Genomic DNA, 18,201 nt, shown 5'->3' on the forward strand with positions numbered 1-18,201 from the left:
AGAGTTTAAACAACCACACCACCATGGCGAAAAAGAAAAAAAACATATCCTGATTGACTGACTAATTCTCTGTGCAAACCAAAGTCTTTTGTCAGTTTGTTTCAGATGGAATTATCAAAATTTGTTCCTTCCAGGTTGTATCGCTGCATACCATGTGGGCTGAGCCATTTCTGCTAGCACAAAGACAGCAACTTAGATTGTTCACTTTGGCTTCATTCAGATTTAACTAAGCGAATGTCTGCACTGAGCCTTTAGAGGCTCTTGTCTCTGAAAGAATAAATGCAATAAAAGTCTGTTTTCTGTAGCTGCAGGCGCTTAGTGTCAAACCATGTTATGTTGCACCACACAGCAGTGACAATTTCATTTTAATACATGGGGTACATTTTAACAAGCCAAAGCAGTCCCTGCAAAGAATGCAATATATGAGCTGCCAAGTGAAAGAGACTCGGTGCACTTCATGCATTTTATGTGGGAAGAGAATAAAAGTGAAACCCACAGTGTTCTGGGATAAAAAGGCCATAATTCGAATAGCACCCTGAAAAAGAATGTGCACATTTTCTTCTCAAGTTTCACAATTAACGGCTCTCAAATGCCACTGCTCACTATCTGTAATCTGGCACACGCTTCGCTTGAAACCGACACTGGCATTATTGACTGGGTTTGAAAAGGCAACACAATAGACAAAGCCATCTATACACGTTCCCTTCAGATGTGCTGCTGAGTGACAAAAGCATCCACCCCTGGCCTCCCTCCCCTACCTGAGTCCCCCCCGTGATTTCTGCACCCCGTGCCTGTGGGACAGACCTTCTGCCTGGCCACAACCAGGCCGGCCCAGCAGCCACTGACTGATGTGGCCTGCATCCATCCCAGGGCCACCTAGGCAGGAATTCTAATTTTCACTTGTCTACAATACCTGGGTTTTTTTTAGCAATAACCCTTTTGGCTTCTGTTCTTCAGGCTGGTTAGCTCACTGACTGACTGGGAATTAGGGTGCAGAGCAACCAGGTATATTACTAAAATTGTCTGGTACCTGCCATCACAAGGCCCTGGTTTTAGTTCAGTTAAAATTCTGATCAACATCAACCACTTAGGTGGCAATTCCTATGGTGCACACCTACCCATAAGCTGAACCTATCTGCACATATCAATTCAGACATTCCTCTTTCTGTTCTTACTTGTTTTAGCCATAAAGACTAACCATATCTGGGAAGAGGCCCAATAAAAATATACTTTTCTTACCTCCACACTAATAAATTTCACCTATTTTTTCTTTAAAAAGCTGTGGCACTCCTCTGTTGTAGAAAGCATTTGGAAACTTGGGGGAGAGGGACAAAATATGCTTTGTGTCTTTAATTTATTAATCTCATCAGAGACAAAAATGTTTCAAAATGTTGACAGAGACTAGCATTTAAAAAAAATACCATTAACAGGAATGTTATATGTTAAAAGTTAGCCTCCAGGGGACAGGTTTTCTACACAAGAATGTCATCAGAGCACAGGTAAACTCGGGGGAAGAGCACTCTTAAATCCTTTTTTTTAGAGTTGGGCTTTTTTTTTCATAACTGATACCAAATAAAGGGGAAAACGTTAATATTCTGAAAAAAAGATACATTCTTAGATGTTTCAAAACCTTCTGTTGAAAGATACAGATATTCAGCTCCCCTGCTGGAAAGGGGAGGACAACAGCTTCACATGGTGATAGAAATTTGCTTCTGATCCAATCATTCACAAAGTATCATTTTCAAATTCCCTTCCATAGTATGTTTTTGGTGCTGATCCTAAGAGGATCTTAGATAATAGTTCATGCTTAAATGAAATTTAGAGATAACTATAAAGCATTAGAGTATTATTTTGAATGAGGAAATCCACTGCAGGAAAAGGAAATAATCAAAGCCATAGGCCAGATTCTTACGATATTTTTAAACGTACAGATAATTATCTACAACAAAGCAACTAATAAAACAATGAGAATTGATTTCCACCTGTGTCTATATATTTTCATGTTCTGGAAACTCAGTAGTAAAATTCTCAAATACAACGTGAGTAACTAGAGTGTCCATATTCTATCCAACTGGAAAGAAATTGAATTTAAAAAAAAAATCTTAAAAGGAAAGCTCCTTTAATGATTTTTTTTTTCTAGTCATAGTTTGCAAATTTAAGATATTTCATTGTAATTAGTAAAAGAACAAAAAATATGGCGGTGCTTAAGCAAATATCACAATCAAATAATTTGACGTTTGTGTCTTGCTATTAAATATTTATTTTAGATCATTTAAAAAGTACATATTACTCTCTCTATAGGCCGTAGTGGCTTCAAAGTAGTTATTATGTGTTGTTATAAGTAATAGGGAACATTTACCATGAAATAAAAAAAAATAGGAAAAGGAAATTTTTTTAAAACTAAAGCTCTTACACATGCTTATTATGAAGACTGATGCAGTGTCAAGAAACAGCTTAATAAAATTTATACACAAAGAATAACATGATGATTACATAATTATTAGATGAGAAATACTCAGTACCTTGTAATTACCAGTTAGTGGTAAAATGTGGGTTTGGTTTACATATATCCTGTAGTCACTTTGCTTAATAATAATAATAATGTAAAATATCATCAGGACTATATTTTTTATATCCAGAGTAAATATGTAAAGATTAAAATGTTACTACCGCACTTACGTTATGAATAGCATATAAATATTTTTGTTTTCTTATATTTATAAGAGCAGGAATAATAAATCTTGGGGGAGAATGTTTCTTTACTATTTAAGGCATTTTGCAAAGGGGGGAGCGGGAAGGTAATAGCAATATTATACAGTGGAGGAGTCCAAAGAACTGAGGCCATAGTTAGAATACACACTGGAGCTGTGACAAAAGGCAGATAAATTTGAAAGAGAAATTAGGCAGAAACATTTAACTGCAAGGAATATGATCCACTGGCACACATTAGATAGAAAGAAGGTGGTGCTTTTTTTCTGGTTGATGTCTTCAAATCACTTCTGAAAGTTGTATTTTAGCGAAAGACAAATATTATATCAGTATTAGGTAACTGGGAGTCCTTCAACTGCCTGTGAGATAAAAGAGGTCAGGGAAAAGGATCTTCAGGTCTTTAAATACTCTAAAGCTACAAGATAGGTTTGATTAGTATGAGGATTCTTAGCACCTCCATATGTTCTATCCTTTATCCTTCTATGGCAACATGTTCACTAATTTCTCAATTTGTTTTGCTGATTTAATTTCAGACATTCTAAGACTCTGATATGGCTACAACCTGTGATTTTCTTCTCTCCTGTAGCTGACTTAGGTATCTTATGTCCCCAGCTTTTCAGCTGGTAAGAAATTGCTTCAAGATGTTTGTGCTTTTTGGTTGGAATCCATTTTATGCTGCAAAAACTGTTCCCTTTGTCATTTACAGTCTAGGAAGAGATATTAATTTTGACAAGTTCTGCTCATTGCTCATAAATTATATCTTTTCCCAACATGTCCTGCCTGTATACTGTTCATGTTCAGTCCTGTTTGCATGAACAACAGGAGGTTGTTTACTATCTCGGATGAATACACAAAATCTGCAGAAACCTCCAGTGAGGACAGTATTGGCTCCTCTTCTCTGCAGATATGGTCCATACTATACCTTGCAGCATGACCCATTATGCCAAGGTGACCGATTTGAGCTGCCTGAGTATTTCCGCACAGAGCTACAGTGCTCTCCACAGAGAAACCTCTTTTTCAGAAGAAATCCAAGATAACTAAATGACACATACGCTGTCCTGAAAATCCCTGGAAGATGCAGAGCTTCCTTTGAGGAAAAGAATACACAAATTAAAGCCTTGGCTCTCTCATTTTGCTTCAGTGGAAACTGGAGCACATCCATGTCCACCAAAATCCATGCAAAACGCCTATAAATAGAATAATGATCCTGTGGGGGCTCAAAACCTTGTTTCCCATTTTCTGCTGCTCCCTTTGAGTTGCTGAGTTGAATACTGCTTCCAAAGACTAAATCGAACACATATAAAACACAGATAATCAGGAGATAAGTTAAATAAAAAACATATGCAGGCAGAGAAAAGCATCCCATTGAAAGCTCTTCCAGAAGAACAAAGTAGGGAAAAGACAAGGATGAAGCCTAAACTCCCAACAACAAAATGGGTAAATGCCCCACTACAGACCTCCGAGCTCTGTCACAAAGAGATGGAAGTATCTCCTCACTATATCCTTTTGCTCTGACATGATAGAGACAGCTAAATGAGAATCTCTTGGCTTTGGCTGTTTGCTGGGAATGGCATCGTAACATTCTTTTGTGACAGTTTGTGTTGGACAAATTTTCTCATGTTACCGGAAAAGAATAGTATGAACACACAGTCATTTCCACCTAGACCCAGGCTGATTTATGCTACTGTCTTCACAGTCTCAGGTTAAGTATTATACTGGTGCCCGCCAGCAGTGCAATACTTGACTGTCTGCCTGTCAGCATTTCCATCATAAATTTCTGTTTTCAGAGGCTTATGACTTAGTTGTAAAATGTCGCTCGGGGGGGGAATCTTGCAAGGTCGTTCTAAGTTACAAGACAGCAAACAAAATAAAAAAGTTAGTGGTTTCTAACTCTTTCTTTGCACTTTATCATTTAAAAGGACCTATAAAAGGCTTGCTCCGCTGTTCAGCTGAGTATGGTACACATATATATTAATATTACTATCTCTATAAGGAACCTACTTAAATATACTTGAATGGTATTTTACTATGGGGTTATAAAATGCAATTTTTATTTCATTGATTCAGTGGTATCAGCAAGTCCTTCTCCAAGGTATATCCCAATGCCTCCTTGCCCCATTTTCCATGCCCAAAGGGGTTTTTCAATAAAAATTCACAGTACCGCAGGCCTGGATTTATGAAAATTGCTCAGCCAAGTTATCTTATGGCTCCTAACTTGCCTCGTTCCTCCCTCTTCACCTTCAAGGGCTTCATACCCATTTTGATGTTATGGAGTCCCACTGATATTTGTGCCAGGATCCTGCACCATGTGTCCCTCTCCTCTGGAGTTTTCTACTCCTGGAAAGTGCAGCTCCACGCCTGGCAATTATTTCCTTAGGGACATACTGAGTCTACCAAAATTTGGTGCAGGTTGCAATGCCAGATGGAAATGTGAGGGTCTTAGAGATAACATTCTCCCATAGACCTCTCCAGCACCCTGCAGTGACACTGCGAGCCTGTTCCAAGGAGGCCTTTTCAATGGAAATTTATCACCACAGGCATTGGAATATTTTACAGATATCACACAAAGTCTTTGGGGATGGTTTGGGATTTCCAGTTTCATCTGGGATATCCAATCATAAAGCGATTTCCTGTGTAAGATGTAGTATGTGACAGGTCATTCTTCTGACTGAGAGTAGGAATGATCCTCACAATAGCTGAGGCTGCACTACTGTCCCAGATGATGGATTTCTTCAAGCTAAATTTATAGCATCTTTTCAACTGCCTTCAATTAAACCCTTGAATAAGGAAGAACAAAACATTTCTTCTCTTCACAAATGCATCCTTAAACTCCCTGGATGTTGTCTATTCCCTGGTGCTGCTGATACTTCTCTGCCTCCAAAGTAGTATCATCACTGAGCCTCAGAAATCTCCCTCTAAATATTCCTGCTTTCATTTAGCAAAACAGCACTGCTGCTTTAGCTCTACTTTGATTGTGTTACTTCTTTATCTTCGACCACCTCAACACCTGGAACTCACCCTTTATGGACCTGTGGAAAGCCAGGTCTTCCAGAACATATAGTTACCTCTTTATAAGTGACAACAAACACATCTTCAGGTTAAATTTAAATATTTCCCTGCTTGCTCCCAGTACCTTCTCCTATCCAGTCATTCCAGCCTCCCTCAAAGACCTTCTCACTTACTACCTCTGATTTGCTTTTAATTCACACCAATGTTGTTAATGCCCTGTTTGCAAAACTCAAATAATAAGAGATCAGCTTTAAAATTGTATCTCAAAATAAGTCTTCAAATTCACTTTCTGTGGCTTTTTTCCTTGTTTTTCTTTTGTTGTTGCTGTTTGTTTTCTGAGGGTGAAGGACTATGCTTTTGTTCTAAGCTCTGAGGAATCTCCTTGCACTTTTTAAATGAAAGATCAGATGCTGAAGTCATTAGACGACTCCCATCAACAGGGATTTAAGAAACCCCTGCACTTGTCTTGTGACGAAGTCCCATGTGAGGGCAACACTGCGTCATTCCCTCTTTCGACACGCAATCCTATCACAGGCTGAACTCAAAGCTTCTCATGCACACCGCCTCCTTTTTCCAATTCCTTACTTCTAGTAAGTACTTCTCCCTGCACCTCCTCCTCCTAATGTCTCTCTCCGTTATACAATAGGCTGTGCTTAGTCCCAGCTTCGGCTTGCTGGTGTCAGCAGAAACCCACGCTGCCTAACGATGACAGCAACACGAGCCCCACAGAAATCCAGCTCCCACGGAGAGCCTGGAGCCAGGCAGCACCACTTTGAAGTACAAAGCAGGGGCAAGGGGAGAGGCAGAGGTGGGTGTCCAGAGGTTACGGCAAGTCCCTTGCAACTGGATGGACTTCTGTGGAGCCACAGTTGGATTCTAAAGCTTCCCTTCTCTGGCCCCTTGCTCATAACTCTCCTCCTCAAAATTTCCCCTGGGGTGTACCTAGGCACAGCTGGGTCCAAGCCACAGTGAAATGCTCTGGAAAGTCTCAGGAAAATCTGTTTAGCTCCTTTTGAGGACACAAAGGAGAGGAAATACTTTCACAGCTTAAAAAGAAGAGCTAGCTTTGTACACGCATACTTTAAAGGAGGCAGAACTCTAATGTTCTAACATTACTCAGATAAATCTGATCCAAGAACATTTGAAGTTAGCCAGGTTATAAATGATTAAGTAGCCACCTGCAGTACTACATAACTGCTAATCATACCTGTTTAGAAGAAAAATCTGACAATAGCTGTCTACTGTAAGTTTCTACTTCCAATTGCTTTTTGAATATATTTATTTTGAGATTGACTATTCACATAATTGGGCAGAAAAAAAAAACCAGTTATTTTTAATTAATAACTTTGAAACACCAAATTTCACATTTGCTGGATGCTACTTTATTTTAGCGTATGCAAAGTTATCTTTTTCTCTTGTGCTTCTGTGGCTCAGTTAAGAGCTATGCTGAGGAGCACGGCACATTCCACAAGCAGGCAAGATACGCTGTGACAAAAGGCCCCAGGTCAGAAGGTACAATATGCCAGATCACCACATGGGTTGCCGAACTCCTGAAATCTTATCTGGACTGAAATACAGCTGCCATCCCCTGCCTGTACTGCATTTATACCCACTCATCAGCATGTGCTCACACTGCAGGTACACTAAAATGAAACCTTCATGTCTACAGGCAAAGTTGAACAAATTCTTTTGTTTGGATTGACACGCAGGAAAAATATAGGAAACAGCACATTATTGCAAAGAGAAGGCCAGGTGGTCACCTAATTAAAGATTGTATTGATAACTTTAAGAAGACAAGAGTCAGCATTCAACTACGGTTCTGAATTGCTGGATTAATTCTGGCCTCATTCAAGTCAATGGGAGATCTGCTGTATTTGATGGAGCAAAGGTTTTACCGCTCTGTTGTTTGCATGGTGAATTACACCACTTTCATGTTAGATCACTGAAGGTTTCTTGAAATATGTTACATAATTAAATACATTTCCACAAACAAAGTCTGCTTTTTAAATGCAAGTTTATTTGTGAGTTAGATTTGTCTATATTTAGTGAGCTAGAAAAATTCATGTTATTATCTGCAAGAATGCGTAAGGAACAGTGTGTCATCTTCCAGCATAAATGTTTTGCCTTTTTCCATTTTAATTCAGACAATATCATCTTAAATTTCTTTGCGCGTGATGACCTTTCACATCAGGGACAAAGGTAATATTACAATGTCACTTACCTTGCAAGCTACATTTTTATCATAGATTACCCCATTTCACTCAGTGGTGTTATGACACTAACAGAAGTGCCATGCTATACCAAGATACGGTGTATATCAAAGAAATTTGCAAGATGACTGAGTCATTTTGCCTCTGCTACAAAGCACAATGTTATGAATATTCTGTAGAATCGATGATTTGGGATTTTCTTTCCTTTTCTTTTGAAGCCGAAGGCTGATTTACAGCAATTGCAAATTTCTCTTCTTATTTGCTTTTTCAATACTTTTCTATATAAAACCCTCTATTCCTTCGCTTTTCAAAAGCAACAATTTGATTTAAGACCATCTCAAGCTGAGGAGAATCTATGTAAATATCCCCTGAGAGTAAGCATGGAAACTTGTCTATCTGTACTGACATGAAGTACATGGTAACAATATGTTGCCCATTGTGTCTAAAACATCTGACTACTCCGACAGGGCTTGTTATATGCAAATATTTCTTTTCTAAGCTCTTCTTACAGGCTGGAGTTCTCTGCAGCTTTTGAGGAAACCACGTTATAGTCCCTTCACTTACAGTCCCTTCCTTTTGTTTTTTCAACCGCTAAATTTACTTTTTCCTGTAGCAAAATCTTTGCTAAACATTTAAGCAGTTTCTTCACCAAGTGTCTGCTTTTGGCTGTAGGACGTGTATTTATCCAAGCTTGATACTGCATGGATAGCTCGCTATTCTAAGTGATCTTTATTTACATATACATACATACAATGAACTACTTTTTAGAGCAATGAAATGAACATCCTCCTGCATTGGTATTCTTCAGCTCGGTGGAAAGAACAGACACACAATCTGATAAAGGGGCTGCTCTGTATTTTGCATAGCTATGAGGCTCCAGAGCTACAGAATAGACACCATTTGCAAAGGACCAAAGCCAAAAGATGTCATTAATCAAGAAAGAGTGAAGGTTTCACCTGGCAAAGCCGACTCCTCTGCTGACTCCATTAGCATCTCTTAATATTCTGGTGGAAATGACATGTCCAAAGGGTTTCAGCATATTCTCCAGTTCCTGCTCATCCATGGAAACAGGTAAATTTGAGATGTATAGGTTTGTGGGATCTTGCTCTTGTTGCTATGACAAAATGAGAGAAATATCCTCAGTTAGGCTTTGCACAATAAAATAGCTTATGGTTCATCCAACCAGGGCTACTCAAAACAGGACCAAGACAAGAATTTATAGCTGCATTAAAAGTAAAGCTGGACAATCTGTTCATGACGACAATGTATTTGCCAAATTTCTGCAAACTGTCATGCATGTGCTTAATTCTATGTGTGACTGCTGTTACTGAACTCAGTGACACTACTCATTTATAGAAAATTAGTCTCACGCACAAGCATTCTTGGGTTTGCCTCCTAATTTAGCAAACAGATTGTGAAAAAAACTCATGATTTCCACAAATGTGCTCACTGTTAACATAAATAAACTCAACGCATGTTTTAAGCAGAATTGTTTCCAGCCTGCAGACTTCCCACTCAACCTGTTCTTCATGAGCAAGGTTGGTTGAAACACACGGAACACTTTCCGTAGTATCTTTTCCTTTTTTTTCGCCCATGAAAAACATCTTAGTTGATAATGTGCAACAAGACCTAGCTGGGCAGGGGGGAGTTCTGTGGTTCAATCTAATGTCCTGGCGAGATAGGTCATATGTTTAATCTCAGACTGAATTAAACTATCTTACAAAAAGAAAGCCTGTAGTATGAATAACTGAGAAAACAAAAGACAGCTTTCTTGTTCTATTTCAGATTTTTAGGCTAAACTTTCAATTTTGGCAACCATTCCAACTTCTATTCTTGCTTGCCAAAGTACTGCAAAGAAACATGAAAGAGGCACAGACACCATAGGTAAAATAAGTGTATTAAAGCAGTAAATAAACCTTGTCTACAGACAACCAGGTCCTGATTACATAATAAGCTTTACATAATATCTGATCACCTGTCAGTACAGGCCTGATTGAGATCACACATTACTACATAATTTTAGCTAGTGCTTAATAACCAAAAATATAACATTTAATCTTTATGCTGTGCAGTAAGCCAGACAATATCTTACCTGACAGTCTTTTCAGATTTTTGAATTCTTTTTCATTACACATTTTAATTTAATTTGTACTTGTTCAACACTAAGACTTATGGCAACAGTATTACCTTTTTTAAAAGTAATTTTAATATTTTTAAATAATTAATAATTTTTAAATTTTTAATATTTTTTTAAATAATCTTGCAGCAGCACCACAACCTTACACCAAAGAACTTCCACACAGTCCTGCAGCCATCTGCCTCAGTTTAACTAAACCAGTTTCAAATTACACTTCACTAAAGTCAGCGCGGATGTGTCTTGTCAAATGCAAAGAATCAGATGTCTTATTTCTAGAAGATGTACGAAAACAGGACAGAATCAACATGCCTTGCGCATTCAAGGCCTCAAAAATCGAAGGAGAAATAGTTTCAGGCTTATTCACACACCTCATCTTTACAGGGACAAGAATGACCAAACAAAGTCTCGCTTCGCTAAATACCAGAATCAGAAGCCAAAGAAAGTTTTCAGCCTCCCTTACCCAGGCTCAAGGGAAACTTTAGCCCATTTGGATGAGGAGAAAAGCTGCAAAAGGATATCCCAAAGGGTCCAAAATCAGGAAGCGTGTAATACTGTTTCACTGCATAATTTGGATTTTGACCTAAGAGCTGCAAGCACTTGCCTTTGGACATACCGCTTAATGCCTACTGCGTTCTAGCTTTGCATCTCCAGACCCATTATGTCACAAAACACCACATTACCATGCAAGTTGAATTCCTCGCTACTTTACAAAACAGAAATAAAAGAACAAAGTTGGCACATTTTCAAACTACTAGCCCATAAAAATATACCCTGTTATAGTATATAACTTATACTTACAGTATGTGCCTCATAGTAAAGGGAAGAGCAGAGGAAAACCACACACACACAAATAGCAAACTGAAGTTACAAACCCTAAACCTAGAAGAACATTCTTTCCCTGCAGTCATCTTCCCTTCTCTCACTTCAATTTACATTCATACAGATCCAAAAGCTAGTTTCTCTCCAATAACCAAAAGATATTAGTGAGGGGTCAGAACTGGTACAGTACGAACAGTGCAAGGAAAATCATGCAAACAGTCCTGGAGGGAAGGTAGGCAAGAAAAAAGAGGAATATGAACTTCAGATCACAGTTTTATATTTGGGAAAAACAACCAACCAAACACACAAAACATTTTATTTCTCCTTCCCACCCCGTTTTTCCCTTTTTTCTGTGTGCAAACTCTTTGAAGTTTTATTGCTTGTTACTTCTCCCCCCGCCCCCCACTCCATACAAGCCACAGAAAAAAGGAAAGATACAGGAGATTAGGAAGCATCTTCATTGTTACTAATTACTTTAAAAACGTGAGCAATGGAGGCAGTAAAGCAGAGGCATTATAAAAGCAAATCAAAGAAGAAAGGTTTGCAATTCCAATTGCACCATTTTTCAGAAATCATGATACCGTTGTGCAAACCTCTACCCATTGATTGGTTAAGGACTTTGATTTATCAACCAATTGGTGCTCAGGGACTGACACTCGTGTCAATATTTAGAAAAAACCTAACAGCCTCATGCAGATGAGATCCCCATAGCCAAAGGACAGACTAATACAAAAAAAACCCCACGAAGTTATGCATCACTAAGTGTACAACAGCCTTTGCTTTCACTGAAGCAATTCAGCCCTGCAGAATATTAAAATGAGAACATTTTCTTCTGAGTCCTCAGTTTTCAGGCTGGGACAAACAAATACAATAAGTAATAACCGCCGCCACTGTGTCTCACTTCTGGAGGAGGCACATATAAGCCTTTTAACAATGTTAGAGATTAAATGCCATTGTTTTAAATATCCACAGAAAGTTTAGCTACACTCTGAGGATGAATGAAAGATGAGCAGGCCACAGTCACTCTTTCACAAGGATTTACCAAGCCTATCTTTCGTCGACAAGATAAACAAGAGCTATAAGCAGAGAGAGACAGATGAGGCCACTCATGCTACCTCCACAACGCAATAGTGTTTTCTAAAAAAGAGGAAAAAAATCCACATTATTTTTCCTTACCATACAAATATAACATTTAGAGAAATACCCTTTCCTTTACAGAGACAAATCACCTTACAGAAGCCGTATCTCACACCATAAAGTGAAACAAGATGAAACATCTCCCCAGCAATGATGCCTGGAGCTGAGCAGGCTGTACAGGAGCGGTGCACATCCTGGCTGTCCTGTCACCACACAGCCAGACCCCAGGGCCATCTACTCTCACCAGTCTCTCTTTCTCAGGCTCAATCTCCTCTACCAGCCTCTGGCACTGGGGCTCCTCATCACCTTCTTCAGTTGTGCAGAGATCCCCTCTGCAGCATGGAGATGCTGACACCTGCTCTTCATTTTGCCTGAGCCTTTTCATCCCAGAATCCCCAAGCTCCTGAGTGACAAAGTTGCTTCCCTGGCCCAGGGTCACTGCTGACCTTTTCAGTGTGAAAAGCAGGTGCCCTTACTGTTCAAAATGTGCCTATTTGTTGACAAGATGAGCCTAACCAGAACCGGAAGTCCAAGCCCTCCGCAAACTACTAGCCTTTCATAATCCTAACTAGTTGACAGTTACGTTTTTGCCTTCAGTGAAGGATCACATCCCAACGTTGCAGGCCTGGTGGTGCCAGTGGTATCTGGATCCACATAGTGTGGCCCAGGCTCCCTCTGATTCATTTAATTCTTACTATGGCTTTTCACTAGGCATTAAAAAGAATGGTATTTCCCACATTAGGATGCTAAAATCCCATTTACTATTGTGTCTGGTCCCAAACTGGACTGACTAACTCGTCATCAGTGAGAGAGCTGAAAGTCATTCATGTGATATGGTCACTTCAGAACTGCATTTTCCATTTACATCTCCAAAATTTTGGACAGAAACAGAAGGGGTGGGGTCACAGAAAACTACATATCATCCACAACCATCTCCAATTGCACCGTGCCTCGGACACTGTCCAGCTGCTGACTTAGAGCTCCCATGATGGAGCCACCAGCCAAACAGAGCCCCCACTGCCATCTGGCCTTTGTGGTCCCTGTCCCGCTTTCCCCCTCCAGACCCCACCAGAGACAGCAGGCTCGTCCTGGACCACAGGGGTACGACATGCCAGTTGACAGTCTTCCCAAAACACAGAGGTCTCTTGGGTTTAATTCCCCACGTATAAGAAGGTTCTCCCCCATGGGGACCAGGGCTGCAGCTGGCTGCCACCCAAGAGGCTCAGAAGAGAAGGGGGCTGCCAGGAGTGGTGGAGAGCTGGCTGCAGTGCAGTGGCACAGCTCCTCTGCCTTCCCCAGGCCCCATGTGCCAAATGTGGCTAATTAACAGGTACAAGACCAGGCCAAGTTGCTGCTTGAAGGGAAGGCAGCCGTGGAGCCTGCTGTGTGTGCCAGCTGCAAAAGCATCATGCTCAAGTCATGCAAACTTGCAAGTGCAGTCTCAGGACACCATCAAAAGCCTGCTCTTGGCTGTCCTCACTGAAGTTCATTTTACCCAAGGTCTCCCATTTGACAGCACAAGGAGGGTCACATTTTCCAAGTACAGCACTTACACTGCAGCCCCAGAGAAACAGGGGTGACTTGTCTGGTCAGCCCTAACCCTCTGTGAAATCCTGACACAGCCTCACACCCCGGACTGTGCTCATTCTGGGGTCCTGGTGTGTGCCAGTCTGTGCAGGTACTCCAAGTGCCACAGAATAGACCAACAACAACAACAACAAAGAAATTAAACCATTTGAAGCTCCTCTCCAGACAAGTGTAGGGCTTTTTGCAACCCCCTTTGCTCCCAGCCCTGCCTGTTTCACCATCGTTGTAGCCCAAATACCTCAGCTGCTCTGGCCTGTGGGCTCCAGTGACATTAGCTGCATGCGTACGTTGTAGTCAGGCCATTCTGGCTGGGGGTTGTACGTGACAGACACTCCCAAACTGGCCAAAACCACAGGTAGGAAGGCTTAAAATGGTAAAGACTGCAAACTCACAGTAGGTCAAAACCAAGTTTTCAGTTATCTCAGAGCATTTCCAGCATTCAGCAGCAGGCATCCTGCTGCAAGGCTCTGCTGTTCAGCAGGCAGGAACAGTTGTGCTGGGGAAACAGCCAGAAATTTCTTCGGTGCCTTTTAGCAAGAACTGGCCCAGTCACTCAGCTGCCAAAGCCCATGCCAGGGAGGCGGGAGAAGTTTGTAATGCAGAGGATTTGAAAGACATTACACCAACAGGATTTGAAATGCATAAACCCCAGTGGAGGGCGTGCTGCAACTCAAAGTTGCTGTTTGCTTTGCTGGCCCCTCCCAGGCACTCTTGAAAGAAAGGACAAGGCTCAGATGGGATTTTCCCTCCCATCTTGAGACAATCTTTGGAAGCAACGCATGTAAGGCTGAAAGAACAATTCCTGCCTGTGGGAGAAGAGGCTGAGCCTTTTTACGTAGTACGCTTAGTAATGCATTCTTTAAAAACACGTGTAGGGAGGGGCAGACTGATTTTGGCTATGTTATTTCTTCCCAAAAGGAACTCGAACCTCCTGTAATCTCTGTAGGACTGGAAACTGAGTGTGTTTGGTTTATTTGGGAACCCTATGTACCAGTTCTTTTTATCCAATCTAAATAATTTCTCCTTAGAGCAGCTTGCTCTAGGAAGCTAAGTGCTGATTATTAGTTCAAATAATTCCTTTTTCCATCTTCCAGACTTATTCTGGGAATATAACTTCATATGTGGATCGATATGAGATCCTGAACTCCTCTTTTTAAAGATGTAATCAATATTTATATTAATAGATCATACACTTTCCTTGTCTTTAATAAATCGAGACTTCATCATATTAACATTGACACAGGTCAATATCACAGCTCACCTTTAGAAGCATGGTCCCATCTTTCTGAACGTTTTAGACCCAGGCTCAAATCACCCTCAATTAGTTTTCCCAAAACTAGTTCATCTCTGCTTAATGGCTACTGCTCAGATCTTCAAGCTATGTATCTAACTTCTTCCCTCCTTTAAAGATCTAAGCTGAACTTCTGTTTCCCCTTAACTAAAAATAGTTATGCTCTTTATGGAAAAAGTCATTTACGTGGAACTATTTATATGAAACCAGATCATTTATATGGAAACATCCATATGCCATTTCATAAATTTTCCAGGGTTTGCTCAGTATTTTGAAAACCGTAGTTGTACGATAGCATCAGTCTGATCTTCAGTTTATTAGATTATTTCTAAACTGGATTCTATACAAGCCACTGAACTTAAATGAAATTTAGAGGAAGCATGCTCTCAGTAGATTCATATTCAATATATCTTCTTGTTGGTTTATTATTTAATACTTACTTTTTTGGTACTGCAGATCATGGGAACTTTCCAGGACATCTGAACTAGACATTAATTTGAAAGCTGATTTGATATGCATTTGATTGGATTCAGACACCAAAAGTCTGAAATAGAGGATTTTTTCCCCCAGTTTTCTACTGTTTCCTCATTTATTCCTGCTGCTTTTTCATATTAGAGGTTATGTGGCATATTTTTGCACATTTTTAAAAGTCGCCTGGTTTTCAAACAGAGTAAGCTACTGAATTTATAATTCAGGTATTTAACTTCAGATCTAATACCTAATGTCTGCAAGTAACATTTGGAGAGGTCCCCTCTTCACTGACCTATCCAAGCATGGCAGGATGCTCCTAACTTAATTATCGCAGTTAGATAGGATGAATATGGGCTGGTAGTGTGAAAGTTAAAAGAAAGTCAGCCAAACCTCCATCACCTCCTTGCATCAGAGAAGCGATGGCAGGAAACCCTTTTGCTCCTTCTCGGAGGGGGTGGGAGGGAGCGTCTCTGTGCAGTGGCTGGGGACTGGGATCTTGCCCACGTACACCCACGTGGTGCCTTTCAAATCAATGAAGATACACTGATTTGAATAAAGTGATAGTAGCCCTGCTTTCAAATATTTTTCATGTTACAGTTTCTTTTATAAAAAGAAGGAAGAAACCAAAAAATCACATAAGAAACATAAAAACTGTAGCAATGGCCCAGACCATATGGCCTTTCAGAATTGTTAACGACATATTTTGAGCCATCATTGCAGCAACATGAGATGAACAGAGTGAATCAAGTGCAGCTGCCAGGGTTCCCTTTGACTTTTTACTGGCTTATTTGCTTCCCTTTGCGTGGGCACATATTTAACAGCACAGACAGCTAAATCAATGGCCAGTTAACTATTGATCCCTGGCTGGTTTCACTCTCTTGTTGAGCAGCACACCAAAGGGTTTTCAAGACTGTACAGAAAGCCTAAACTTTTACATGGGTTTTATTACTGCACTGAGTACTGATAATCCAACAGATACAGTAGAAGGAAATGTAAATGTGATGCTGGCCACCTTGTCAAGAGTCCTTCCAAAGCTCTGTGCAGCAGGCACTGCCAGGACTCTGAAATAGAAATGAAGTAAGGCTTACCAGCCTATGTCAATGCAACCCAATCTAATATCTTTTCATTAAACTATATATTGGTATGAATATTTATGTTACTTTATTGAATGCTTATATGCATTTAAATAAAAAAAAAAAAAAAACAAAAACCAACACAAACTAGTAAAGGCTTGCACTTGAAGAGTGAGCCTCTAACTACCAGAAAGACATTGAGGTGCTAGAGCAGCTTCAGAGAAGGGCAACAAAGCTGTAGAAGTGTCTGGAGCACAAGTCTTATGAGGAGCAACTGAGGGAACTGGGGTTGTTTAGCCTGGAGAAAAGGATGCTCAGGGGAGACCTTATAACTCTCTACAACTACCTGAAAGGGGATTGTAGCATGGAGGGTGTTGTGCCAGAGGAGGTTTAGATTGGATATTAGGAAAAAAATTCTTCACACAAAGGGTTGCCCAGAATTAGAACTATCTCCTCAACCAAGACTAGGTCTAAACACTGAAGGTTTCACAGGGAAAGCACTGCCAAGCAGAAGATACTGGGGGATTCAAAGAAGCTTATTTTGTTTTAGGTACCTACAAAAGAATCTGTGTGTTGATGGCCTCCCAAAGGCTCCAATAAATCAAGATTTAATATCCTGAGATTTTAAATCTCTCTTCCACCCTGATACATTTGCTTCATGGTAGTCACTGTGCCTTTTTAGACTGAATGCTGACTACGTTTCATAAATTATCTGTCTCCCATACCCAACCCTACCTGACTTTCACAGTGCCACCATTCGGAATTCATCTGTAATGTGGTTTTTCCACAGCACTGCAGGACATTTGGCCTCAGCATAATTATGCAGCTATTGTACAGCAATAATTAAGCCCAATCCATCAAGCGTTATAAATATATCTAAAACTAGAATTGCAGGATGCATTTTCTGTGTAAGCTTGACTGTCAGCAAGTCATGTGAAAAGCCTGTTAACGATGACAAGGACACTTTCTAACAAGACAAAGTGGTTCTGCACATGAACACAGAAAACACCCACAAGTGCTATTTTGAAGAAAAGCATTTTCCCAATGATCTTCAAAAGCTTTGTATTGTGATTTGTATATGGAAAGTCAAGCAGTTCTGAGCTTTATGACAACCCAAGAAAGGAACTGCCATTTACCTTTTACCTGGGATCACCTGATCAAAAAACAGAGATGCGACTCGGGCAACCAACCTTACTGTGCCATCCCTGAGACACTCTTTACAGCTACTTCTTAAACAAGTCACAGGTTAAAATCTGCTCTACCAAATCTTGTCAAAAAATGAAAACAAGCAAACTCCTAAGAATCATGACCTATGAAGAGAAAAAGAACAAAAACATTGTAGAAAATTATTTGTCACAAATACCTGTATCAGCTCCACAGCAAAGTATTATAAATAAGTACTGTTTTAATTAAAACCATGAACTTTAAAAAGAGTTCACAGTTTATATATGCTCAGGGTTTCTTTTCACTGTGTAAACTCTCAGAGTGCTGTGCCGTGCTGTGTAAGCTGGACTCAGCTTTCTTTTAATTAAGTTTGTTCATGGACAGCACTGCATTTGCTAAAACTAAATATTGCTGGAATCAAATTGTTATTGGTCTGTCCAGCGCAGAGCTGCTGCAGAAGCTTCCCTCATGCGTTTGACCTGCCAATGGTGATTTGATTTGCCCTTTGTCTTGTGTGGCAAATATGGACTTGAGTCACCATGGTCGCTGCCTTTTGGCATGGTATGAGATACGTGGTACCTCCTTCTATTTCCA

General features: G+C 40.2%; 1 protein-coding gene across 5 annotated transcripts in view; it reads right to left on the minus strand.

Moving 5' to 3' along the window:
- The window catches only part of RBMS3 (RNA binding motif single stranded interacting protein 3), a gene marked incomplete at its 3' end in the record, with an annotated part of 709,654 nt that overhangs the window by 145,291 nt on the left and 546,162 nt on the right, over positions 1-18,201 (minus strand). For all 5 annotated transcript variants that reach the window (XM_082045370.1, XM_082045371.1, XM_082045373.1 and 2 more), the window contains one exon: positions 8,885-9,042. In XM_082045370.1, coding sequence (XP_081901496.1) covers positions 8,885-9,042 — 158 coding nt within the window. The remainder of the gene's footprint in view (positions 1-8,884; positions 9,043-18,201) is intronic.

The sequence above is a fragment of the Streptopelia decaocto genome (genome assembly GCF_964273445.1).
Source record: "Streptopelia decaocto genome assembly, chromosome: 2".
In the NCBI taxonomy this organism is placed as follows: Eukaryota; Metazoa; Chordata; class Aves; order Columbiformes; family Columbidae; genus Streptopelia; species Streptopelia decaocto.